Source organism: Telopea speciosissima, chromosome 7 (assembly GCF_018873765.1).
Source record: "Telopea speciosissima isolate NSW1024214 ecotype Mountain lineage chromosome 7, Tspe_v1, whole genome shotgun sequence".
Lineage (NCBI taxonomy): Eukaryota > Viridiplantae > Streptophyta > Magnoliopsida > Proteales > Proteaceae > Telopea > Telopea speciosissima.
In genome coordinates, this window is record NC_057922.1 from 14,525,546 (window position 1) to 14,537,886 (window position 12,341).

Sequence of the window (12,341 nt, forward strand, 5' to 3'; positions counted from 1 at the left end):
CACAAAAAAAAAAAAAAAAACCTTCATCCCACCTATTTCAATAATAAACATCTGAATTGAAAAATCAAAATTTCAAATTAAGAAAATGATAATATACAAAATCAGTTATTAACAGATGGCTAAGTATTGAGAGCCGCCTAGTTTGATTCTAATGGCGTGCGTGGAATCTCAAATCATGTTGAAAATTTACTTTTAAAATTTATTTCAAACATTCCAAGTAATCAACCCGGATTCAAACCTTTTAAGAATGGTGAATGCGGACTATTATAGAGCATGATTCTACGAATTAGTATCGGATTGGCAGATTGATTTTCGTATTGGCAAAGGCCAAAATCGATTCTCATTTGGATCGGCTGATATGATTACATCATCAAAAACCATGTTGAGTGTTAAAATGGAAAGGAAACCGAATCCAGACCAGCATAATTGAAATCAAACTGAATCGAATAGAATTTAGTTACAATCCAGAACGGGGGAACAAAACCAAGGCCAGACTTGGTTGCATTCCAGATCCAACAAAGGAATCGATGATTAGAATCGAAATCAAACCAAATTTGGGTCTAATTATATAATAATATATTTATATAATAAAATATTAATATACTATAATACTAATATACTATAAAACAGAGTACAATAATTGGAACTGAGCCGTGTAAGAACCGATTAGAACCAAATTTTATAACCGAAACAAAAACCAAACTAGAACTGGGAAAATACTAAAACTAATGATACGTATGGTGCATCCTGGCATCCCTTGTGGGTCAATTTTCATACTAAACATGATACGTATACACCCAGCCTAAAAAATAGAGTGCAAGGGGGTGTGACACAAGGATTTCCCAGGAGGTCACCCATCTTAGTACTATTCTCGCCCAAACACACTTCACTACAGAGTTCTGATGGGATTCAATGCATTAGCGATGGTCTTTACTAGCGAGAAGAGTGTAAGACTGCAAGGTCATAGAACACTAAATGTCTCAGGCAGGTTCTCTACTTTTCCCTGGTACCAACACGAAAAAAGAAACAGAATTATGAGGTACAACCTGGTTAAAGTATAGTTAGTAAATCCGCGCATAATACATGGAATCCAAACGTTTAAATAAAAAATGCCCATTATGCCCCTTATGCCGGATAAGTCATGGAATCCAAATAAATATGCATATGGGAAGGACTAACATATTATACACGTATAAAACATGGATTATACACGTATTATACATTTAGTTATTTTTTAAAATAAAAAAAAAAACTTAAATCTAAACTCTGAAGTAAACCAATCTAACGGATAGGAAAAAGACCCAAACCAAACCCTCGTCCCTCTCTTTGAGAGAGTCTCTCCGAAAGCAAACGACAAACCCTGGTTCTTCCATTCTTCTCCATCTCTGCTTCTTCTTCTTCTTCTGCCGGCGGCGACTCACGGTCACGAGTCACGAACTGTGGTTCTTCTGTTCTTCTCTTTATTGTTGTTAGGAGCTGATTTACAGTTTCCATTGGATCCTTGGGATCACATATCTGCATCTGCGAAGGACTTGATCAGTGGAATACTCTCTACGGTTTCCATCGGATCTTTGATTTGGTTTTTTTTTCTTATTTATGATCATTGCACTGGTTCTTCCGTTCTTTTTCTGTTCTTATTTATGATCAGTGGACTACTCTGTACGGCTTCCTTCTCAAAAATCTGTACATGATGACTCTATGCTTGCGCTCCTATTGATAGAAAAAGGTAGCGATGCAATGGTGTACACTACTAAATATAAAAGAAAATCAAAACACTTAATGATACTCTAATCATGTATAGATTTGCAAGCGTGAGTAAATCTATACAAAATTCCATAAATGTATACAAAAAGCTCAAATGATTGGCCCATTCACATGTAAATTAGAACCATTTTGATTAATGCTCACAGTTCATGAGCAAGAAACGTGAAAGCCAAGATAAGAGAAACCTACACTATTTCTTTTCTCTAAGGTCAAGCCCATTGAGAAAGCTTCTTTTAGGGGCCCAAATATCTGCTATTGTTGCAATTTTGCATAATTTGGAGGGTTTCAAATATATTCAATTCTCACATGGAAAAATAACGGTTTTGAGCGTAGTTGTTACTTTTAATCATCCCTTTTGATTACCTTTCTAAACTCTACAATGAAGATTGTTATGAATCTAGACTTGTTAACCAATCAAACTATATATTTTAGTACATCAATAAATGCTATTATTGTATTTACTAGATGTACATATATTTTCCATAGTGAATATATGCCCATATTTTTGCTCCTAGATTTTTATAGAGCATCCGTATTAAACACGTACCATATAGATTTTGAAAAGTATTATTGTCATATTGTCCATTTATTTGCTATACATATCCGTTCCCGAACTTACAAACTATAGGTTAACCAGTGGATTGCACCAGGCCAAGAAATTTTTTTGAAAAATTTATAGATATCTCTAATCCCAATTGAAAAAGAAAATTCCTTACCCATTTAAAATTTAAAAAATAAAGAAATAATCAGTTTTTTTTCTTCACATGATCAAAATCTATGAGTTCAGGTGGTACTTTTGATTGTGCTATGATTACTACAGAGGAGTGGAAATTTCATCTGTTTGGTGTCTCAAAGCAACACAGAGCAAACCAACAGTTTTCTAAATTCGCATAGTAAAAGAGAAGAGGGGAAAAATAGAATCTCTCATTCACCCATCAGATGTAATGCAAATGATTAAGACCAAAATTTTCAAACGCAAGAATGAAAAAAACGTGAACATTCTCAAGGTATGAAGTCATTCTCAAATGAAGAAATGAGGAAGTACAACATCCTCACCAGGTAGCTACACATTTTGCTTGTAACAAAGGAAAGAATCGCCAACCTCAATGAGACAACAGATACAAGATTGCTCCACCTCACTCTTCGTAATTTAAGCCATCATCATCATCGTCAATTTCGACTTCAGCACCATCAGATCCTCCCATGAGAGAGAGGAAAACCAGGACAGCAATACATTGTGCTGCCAAGAAGTACTTGGCTCTTCTCCTGAAGGTTTTTTCCTCCTCTGTCTTCTCCCTCTTGGGTTTGCTATTGGGTTTCGAACCTAATAAACCAAGCCATGATTATGATAAGGTATGGCAGGGGAAAATAATAACTATGTAATTCAGGGTCAAGTTATATTACTAGTTGTAGGAACATTTCAAAGGAAGATAAGAATGATGCAACAACACAAGCTATCTTAAAGCAAAACAGAGAAGCAGAGAAGCGAGGCACAAATTTCTTATAGCTCTTCAGAGTGGCAACAATTACACAAGCATCCATACAATCCGATAGAAAATAGTAGTATAGGTTTAACATAATAGTTGGCAGTATAGAGAGCCAACTATGTGTAATAGTTGGGCAGTATAGGTCTGACATAATACTTATAAATCAACATAAAGCTAAATAATTTAAATGGCGACTGAATTATGCACAAAGAGTTCATATGTGATTTTAGTGGATAAAAAAGAATAGGTAAAAACTTTAAAGAGGCTCTTCTTTTTGGTTGATAAATCATGTTCTGGCCCGCTCTAGGAGCATTTATTTAATTGAGTCTTCCATCATTCTAGAAGTGACATCTAGGGCACGTCTCAGTTAACAAGAATCCCAGTTACCTCCCCTCATAGAGCACGAAGACTAGATTTGACTATTGTGCAAATAGACCAAGATTTTAAATTTTCGGTTCGCGTAACAAGTTTAAAGAAATTAATTACAATAGAAGCTACTCCTTCAACATAGATTATCTAATAATTTAAAGAGTCAAAACAATTAAACATCTTACTCCAACTTGAAGGACCTCCTCTTCTTGGAGTAGATGACGATGATGGCTCAAATGGAGACTGCCGTGGAAGAGATGAAGGCAATGAACCAGCTTCCAAGAACTCCATCTTAAACTTTTCAATATATCTTATAAGATTGCTATGCCCCAATAGTTTGCTTCGCAATACTGAAGTATCCTATAACACAAAATAACAATTAAAGAGTACACAAAGTAAAAAATTGCTCCATATCGACAGTTGGAATATAAATGCAAGAACGGAACCTACTTTTATCAAAAGAAACCTAGGGGAAGGGATTGGAGAGAAAATAATGCCATTAACTACAAGCCGAAGCCAACTTAATCAAATAAGTTATAGCAGAGTAACAGACTTTATGATGCAGCAGACAAAGTAGCGAAAATCGCTTATCACGCCTATGAGTAATGGGCCTAAAGGAATTGGACGGAGAAAAACACAAAACAGGACTTCTGAGAGATGAAATTAATGAAGTAAATAAGAAAACAACATTAATAATGATGAAGTAATATCAAAGAAGTGAAACAGAAACATAGAAATTCAAACCAGCAGTATCACCAGGCCACTACCCTGGGAAATTAACAAAAGGAGAAATCGCCTATGATTCTTACTCCAAACAAATACCCCAACACTGTAAGGCTCAATTTCCTGTCAACAGCCAGTTGGGGCCAATCCTCTGTAATGCAAGAAGTTGACCTCGAACCAGGGAAACCAGGGGAAGATCGATTGCAGCCAGGATCAACACGATAAGGAACAAATTAAATAACTAAAACTCTTTTTTTATTGTTGTTTTCTATTACATATGAATGGAGAACATAAAGGGTAAGAAGAAAGGAGAAGAAGATAAAGAAGAGAAGGGGGGGGGGGGGGTAGGGGATGGCCTTCTCAGCCTAGGTCTCTCACCCACAGCTATCCCAGCTGTTGAAACATGAAAGTTCTCCCATAACCAATGGCAAGCTTGGCCACAAATTCTGTTCTCCAAAATCCTTTTTTTCATTATAATGTGATGCCTATTAATAGCTTAGGCAAGCTTACAATAAAATAGAAACTTTCCAAAATAGAAACTTAGGAAAATAGACACTAATAAATCTAATCTAAAATAGAAAGTAACTAAACTTAAACTACTTAACTTTATAATTCAGCCACATGTAAATAAATTAGAAACTAATAATTATAGAAACTAAGACTAATTAAAAATAGAAACTTCAGCCTACTTTCTAAATCCAAAATTAGAAACTAAACTAAATTAAATAAGAAACTAACTTAGAAGAATATGCACCCAAATTACTGTTCACATGAACAGTATTTTCTAACTTTTATTTTTGTCCTTTTCTTCAAGCTCTGATCTACATCAACTCGCTCCCCTCTTAGAAAAAATTCGTCCTCGAATTCTGTAGAATGTTTGGGTGATTTTACTATGGAGCACATCCATCTTCAACCCGTAGAAAAATTCGGGTGATTCCTTGGATGTACGAATGTAGTCATTGAGGCAAGGATGTTGCTCTTCAATGTACTTCAAGGGGAAGACAAACTCCATGTGTGCCACTTCAATGTCTTTGGATGTGTCCACGAGGTCGTCTTCTAGTTCATCTTCTACCATAGTGTTCTTGACCTCCACATCAATTTGATGGCTGAGCTTCTCAACCGCTGGTGCAGCTTGGTCTACATGAATTTTATTAGCTATATGTTCTTGAATTTCTTCAACACAGACCGTCTTAGTAGAATCTTCTGTTGGTGCATCAGCTGTTGATGAAACTTCAATCACAGTCGCTGCCACTTGCTTTTGAGTGGATATGTTCGGCGTTCCCTGTGGCTGTACCGTCGATGTTGTCACCTTTGGTGGTAACCCTTTTAGAGTAAAACAATGGTATAGATGGTGTCGATCATGTAGGACACGTGTTGTTTTTAGGTTCAATCCAACCTTGACGCTTGTCCAACTAATCACAACCTACTGCAATAAAACTCTTTGGATATGGTACCGGCTAACACCAAGCACCGTCATAGTATGAGGAACACTCAAATTCAACAAATACTTGACCTGTAGGCATGATGCAAATCTCTCCTGTCTAAGACAACATATCCACCATGGATTGTGAAATAATGTTGTCACGTTGCCTCTCATCAACACATAATATGGCTGTGCTCCCATTGGATAGACGAACTTGGGTCTTGAAAATGAAGGTTGGTGGATCTATCGAGGCTTGGTTGGAGCTTCCCTCCGCCATAGCTCTGATACCAAATAATGCAAGAAGTCGAGCTCGAACCAAGGAAACCAGCGGGAGATCGATTGCAGCCAGGATCAACATGATAAAGAATAAATTAAATAACTAAAACTCTCTTTTTTTATTGTTGTTTTCTATTAAATGTGAATGGAGAACATAAAGGGTAAGAAGAAAGGAGAAGCAAGGGGGGTAGGGGATGGCCTTCTCAGCTTGGGTCTCTCACCCACAGCTATCCCAGCTGTTGAAACATGGAATTTCTCCCATAACAAATGGCAAGCTTGGCCACAAATTCTATTCTCCAAAATCCTTTTTTTGATTATAATGTGATGCCTATTAATAGCTTAGGCAAGCTTACAATAAAATAGAAACTTTCCAAAATAGAAACTAATCTAAAATAAAAACTACTAAATCTAATCTAAAAAAGAAAGTAACCAAACTTAAACTACTTGGCTTTATAATTCAGCCACATGCAAATAAATTAGAAACTAAGTCTAATTAAAAATAGAAACCTAAGCCTACTTTCTAAATCTAAAATTAGAAAGTAAACTGATACAGCTCCAAGAAGGAAGAAGAAGAAGCCTTGAACTTGGGGCTTGAATAGGGAGCCATAGATTAGAATTATTCTTTTCCATATTTAGCTGTATTTTTCTGTTTTTAGATTGAACTGGTTTAGAATTAGTTGCATCCAATTGGTTCAATTGGTCTAATTTAAGTGAAGTGTTCCTATTGGTTAATAGGTCCTTATATCCTATTGGCTAATATGGAATCTTCTTTTAAATTAGTTATTTTAAGTTAGATATCTTTTAACTTAAGTTAGTAGGGTTAAATAGGTCTTTTACTGTTTTAAATTAGTTAAGTTAGATTAAATCTCTTCCTTCCACGATTTTTGAAGGAAAAGACTTTAAATTGTACTAGGACTTGGCATAAAGCCATCTTATTAATATAGTAAATCGTGGAGGGCTCCCCCACATTGAAATTTGAAAAAAAAAGACTGTTTCTGCTGCTGGCCGATTGCTGTTGCTGTTCCTGCTCCTTTGTGAGTGCATCCTTGCAGATTTCAAGGTGGATAGGGTGGGTGGATTCCTACGACTCCTTGCATCGAGACGATCGGGAGGTTCCTTCAATTGTCAAGCTGCTGCCGGTGGATTCCAGTGGTTAGTTTGAAGTTTAAATTCTGTTTTTTTTCATTCATCCTCCCTCCCAATCATTCCCCTTTTCATTTTATTTGAATCCCATCGATTCCCTTAAACCCTAGATCATCTAGGTTACATTAAACCTTCATCCATTATCAGAATTCAATCAGATTCATACTACAGCCCCTTCATACCACTACCTATACTCGATCCCAAGCTGCTGCCTTATTTGTCTCTCAAACCCTAAAATCCCTCAACTCCATTAAACCCCCAAAACCCTAAAATTCCAGAATCAGTACTTCTAACCATCAAAAACCTCCCATACTTGGATCGAACCCTCCCCTCCCTACCTGGAAAATTCGACCCTAACCCTAGCCCTAAACTCCCATTAAAACCCTAATTTCAACCTAAGTTCTAAATTCCAAAACCCAAAACCCTAACCCTAGAATTTCAGAATTTTAATTTCTGTTTAAACCTATTCCATTAGCTTCCTTTTGACCTGCACACCATTACTAAATAAAACCCTAGCTCAAATACCTCATCCTAACCCTAATTCTGCCCTAGTTTACCTATTCTGCCCATTCGAACCAACAGTCCAGTGAGATCCTATTGTTTGGCCTCTAACAGGATCCTTTTCCTATTTAGAGCCACATTAAATTGGTATCAGAGCCATGGATGAACATGGCAATCCAGTGCTGCCACAACCACCCATGGCAGCAATGTTAGAGATGTTCCAAAAATTTACTGCTGACCAGAAGACTTTGGTTGAAGATTTTAGAGCTGAACAAAGAGCTATTGCTGAGAGGCTGCAAGTAATTGAGCATAGACAAGTTGCACTTAATGGGGACAGCAATGTACCCATAGAAGAAGACAAGTACCAACTCCATTCAGTGGTATAGAGGCTGCCTGACAGAGATGGGAGCCCCAGAGATGACTACAGGGGTTATAGAGATGACACAGGTCACAGGGACAGATTCAGAGCTGACCGAGATGACAGGGGTGGTAGAGATCATTACAAAGATCGTCGGGACAAACCTAGATATGCCCGTGAACCTTCTCGGGAACACAGAGATCACCACCGAGGCTACAGAGACAGAGATAGAGAAGACCGGGATAGAGACAGAGGTCGGCAGCCTACTTTTGAGGAGTATATGAGGTCCTACTTCACTGGAGACCAAGGTACTAATCGGCGCTACACAGGCAACCAAAAGGTGAAGCTTGAGCTGAAGGAATTCGATGGTCACTCTGACCCCCAGGTATTTTATGATTGGCTTGCGGCAATAGAAGATTATTTCGACTGGTATGGCCTGTCTGAAGAGGGGAAAATGAAGTTAGTCCGTGCTAAACTTGTCGGACCAGCACGTGAGTGGTGGAGAACCGCTGAAAGAGAGATGGACTTTAATGGTACTGCACCCCGCACTTGGGAAGACATGAAATACGACCTGAGTAAGCAATACTTGCCAAGGCACTTCAGGTCTCAGCTGCAGGATAAATTCAACTCCCTCCGCCAAGGAACCATGACTTCTCGCATTGGCATTAGGGAGGAGGGCATCCAAATGCTTTCCCGGTTCAGATTGGGTCTATCAAGTGAGATCAACAGGACAATTGGGGTAGTTGACGTGGCAGACGTTCGAGATTGTTTTGAGAAGGCCTTGAAAGCAGAGGAGCTATTAGCTTCAAGTAAACAGCCGGGTTCTACTTCCAAGCCGGCCTACATCAACACTAGTACCTCAAAACAAGGCTTCTCTATAGGCAGTACCTCTCACCCTACTGTTCCCCACATGTGGATGATAAGGGCAAAGCTCCTATGGGCCGAAATGACCCCTTCACTTGTAATTACTGTCAAGATAAGGGGCATATTGCTAGGGACTGCCCACACAAGAAGAAACCTATCAACGTGGCTGAAAAGGAAGAAGTTCAAGGTGAAGACGAAGACCAAGGCGCAAATCATATTTATGCACTCCCTCCTGATGATGAATATGATGTGGCTAATTATTTTGATGATGATGATTTACGAGGTGTTCATATGTTACTTCAAGAGGCTGCTGCCCAGCCAGAATTCCAGCCTTCTTCATCCGTCAAAGAGCTGTTGTCCGCATACAAGCTTGAACCATCCGTGGAAGATGAACTCAAGAAACTTGATCCTGATTTGGAAGACCATTCGGTGATCTCCAGCCATTCATCGGGGATGAATGATTTCAAGACGGGGAGAGTTGATGCAGCTCCAAAAAGGAAGAAGAAGAAGAAGAAGCCCTAAACTTAGGGCTTGAATAGGGAGCCATAGATTAGGATTATTATTTTCCATACTCAGCTTTATTTTTCTGTTTTTAGATTGAACCGGTTTAGAATTGGTTGCATCCAATTGGTTCAATTGGTCTAATTTAAGTGAAGTGTTCCTATTGGTTAATAGGTCCTTTATCCTATTGGCTAATATGGAATCTTCTTTAAAATTAGTTATTTTAAGTTAGATATCTTTTAACTTTAGTAGGGTTAAATAGGTCTTTTACTGTTTTAAATTAGTTAAGTTAGATTAAATCTCTTCCTTCCACGATTTTTTAAGGAAAAGACTTTAAATTGTACTAGGACTTGGCATAAAGCCATCTTATTAATATAGTAAATCGTGGAGGGCTCCCCCAAATTGAAATTTGAAAAAAAAAGACTGTTTCTGCTGCTGGCCGATTGCTACTGCTGTTCCTGCTCCTTTGTGAGTGCATCCTTGTGGATTTCAAGGTGGATTCCTGCGACTCCTTGCATCGAGACGATCGGGAGGTTCCTTCAATTGTCAAGCTGCTGCCGGTGGATTCCAGTGGTTAGTTTGAAGTTTAAATTCTGTTTTTTTTTCATTCATCCTCCCTCCCAATCATTCCCCTTTTTATTTTATTTGAATCCCATCGATTCCCTTAAACCCTAGATCATCTAGGTTACATTAAACCTTCATCCATTATCAGAATTCAATCAGATTCATACTACAGCCCCTTCATACCACTACCTATACTCGATCCCAAGCTGCTGCCTTATTTGTCTCTCAAACTCTAAAATCCCCCAACTCCATTAAACCCCAAAAACCCTAAAATTCCAGAATCAGTACTTCTAACCATAAAAAACCTCCCATACTTGGATCGAACCCTCCCCTCCCTACCTGGAAAACTCGACCCTAACCCTAGCCCTAAACTCCCATTAAAAACCCTAATTTCAACCTAAGTTCTAAATTCCAAAACCCAAAACCCTAACCCTAGAATTTCAGAATTTTAATTTCTGTTTAAACCTATTCCAAACCTATTCCATTAGCTTCCTTTTGACCTGCACACCATTACTAAATAAAACCCTAGCTCAAATACCTCATCCTAATTCCTAACCCTGTTTCTGCCCTAGTTTACCTATTCTGCCCATTCAAACCAGCAGTCCAGTGAGATCCTGTTGTTTGGCCTCTAATAGGATCATTTTCCTATTTAGAGCTACATTATAAACTAAACTAAATAAGAAACTAAAATAGGAGAATATGCAGTCACATGAACAGTATTTTCTGACTTTTATTTTTGTCCTTTTCTTCAAGCTCTGATCTACATCACTCTGGTTCTTGGTAAGGACATGATGAATTCCGTAGTAAAAAACTAAGGAGTAATTATTTCTTTTTCCCTTAGTCCACAGGCTCTGAATTTATTCATATAAAAGGACAAATCCCTCTTTCTTTCCCTCTTTCGTTCTGCCTCTTGATGATGGTAGCTGGTTTGTCAATTCTTTCTCTGCTGGTTTCTTTTTCTTTATTGGTGTCTACTTCCTTTCCCAAAAACAAGATTAGACTTGGACTATAAACCAAATCCTAAGAAAAGTAGAAAATGGACTCTCTTTAGCAATAAAACTCCTAGTAAGGATCTAATTACAATATAGCAACTCCCATGAGTGCTCAACCCCCTTTCTTGTCAAATCAGAAAACTAATCTAACAAGGAGACTCAAAATAAAACTCCTAGTATAACTAGATTTAAAGGACTGAGTTTTCCTTCACCCACAGTGAAGAAAGAATCTCTTATAATCTACGGGTTCTGGTGGTTGGATGGGACTCCTGGTATAGTGCTAAGGGCATTTTGGAATTCGTACAATAGGGCAGAGGGAATAATGACACCCCAATGGCTAGATTCTCTTCAGCCACGGTGAAGAAAATTTTGGCTTTTGCTACACAAAAATCTGATCACAGATCAACAATCCGTTCGTCAACTGGCCATAACTCCCGCAATGGCCAAAAATCGCAGGATCCTGGTCTCGTTGTACATATAACTCAATAGCCAGTTAAACAACACCCATTTCATGCAAAATGGAGGATTTTTGGCCATCCAAAGGCAACTTCAAGAAACAGTGATGGAAATAACACAATTTCCTGTAAAATGACGATTCCAAACTCCAAAAACCAATCTATGAAGCATAACCAAACCTCTCATTGGGATGCTCCTGCATTATCTTACTATAACAAATGTAAGTTACTGAAAGATTATGATTTGGTATTCTATTTTGTGGGTTCAGTGCTCAGAAAGTAGTGTTGTCAACTGTGGTCATCCAGGTCACCAGTTGTCCACAATAGTAACAGGTATGGTTTGCAATTCTTGGCATGTGAACAGATTGAGTTTTCAGTCATCCACATGCAGATTCACTAGATTCCCCAAAAAGAAAAACCTGCATCTTACTAAAGAACCCACAAACTGGAGTCCAAAACCTGAAAATGCCACTTTTTCCCCCAAGTTTAGGCTGGACTTCTCCAATCAGATAGAAAAATGAGTTTGGTTCAAGTTGGCTATAGAGCTGTGTATTTTTTTTTAACAACAAATAACAAGCCCCCTCTAAAGCAAAAACAATTACTTTTATTTTCACAACTAAGCAAAAGGGCGAAATGGCCTCCTGACCCATGTCACAGCCATGAAGTAGTGGGTCATTGGAGTGAAGTTTCTCACGTGAAACTTATCAAAAAATAAAAATTTGCTGCATGCAAAAGTCCATTATGAGGTGAAATATATAGCCCTATTTCAGCTCCCACTAGGGGTGCAAGTTTGGCCCTGCCGGCCCGAATCCGCCCTGGCCCGCCCTGAACCCGAACAGGGTCTGGGCTGAGATATTTGGCCCTGAGGGCGGGTCAGGGCTAGAAACTTCTGGCCCTGAGTTAGGGTCGGGTCGGGTTAGG

At 38.4% G+C, this 12,341-nt stretch overlaps 1 protein-coding gene across 2 annotated transcripts in view; it reads right to left on the minus strand.

The window, feature by feature from the left end:
* Positions 1–2,671: 2,671 nt before the first annotated feature.
* The window catches only part of LOC122667828 (mitochondrial outer membrane import complex protein METAXIN), a 28,965-nt gene continuing 19,295 nt past the window's right edge, over positions 2,672–12,341 (minus strand). For both annotated transcript variants that reach the window (XM_043864272.1, XM_043864271.1), the window contains 2 exons: positions 3,806–3,980; positions 2,672–3,088 (listed from right to left, as the gene is read on the minus strand). In XM_043864272.1, coding sequence (XP_043720207.1) covers positions 2,901–3,088; positions 3,806–3,980 — 363 coding nt within the window. In that variant the 3' untranslated portion in view covers positions 2,672–2,900. The remainder of the gene's footprint in view (positions 3,089–3,805; positions 3,981–12,341) is intronic.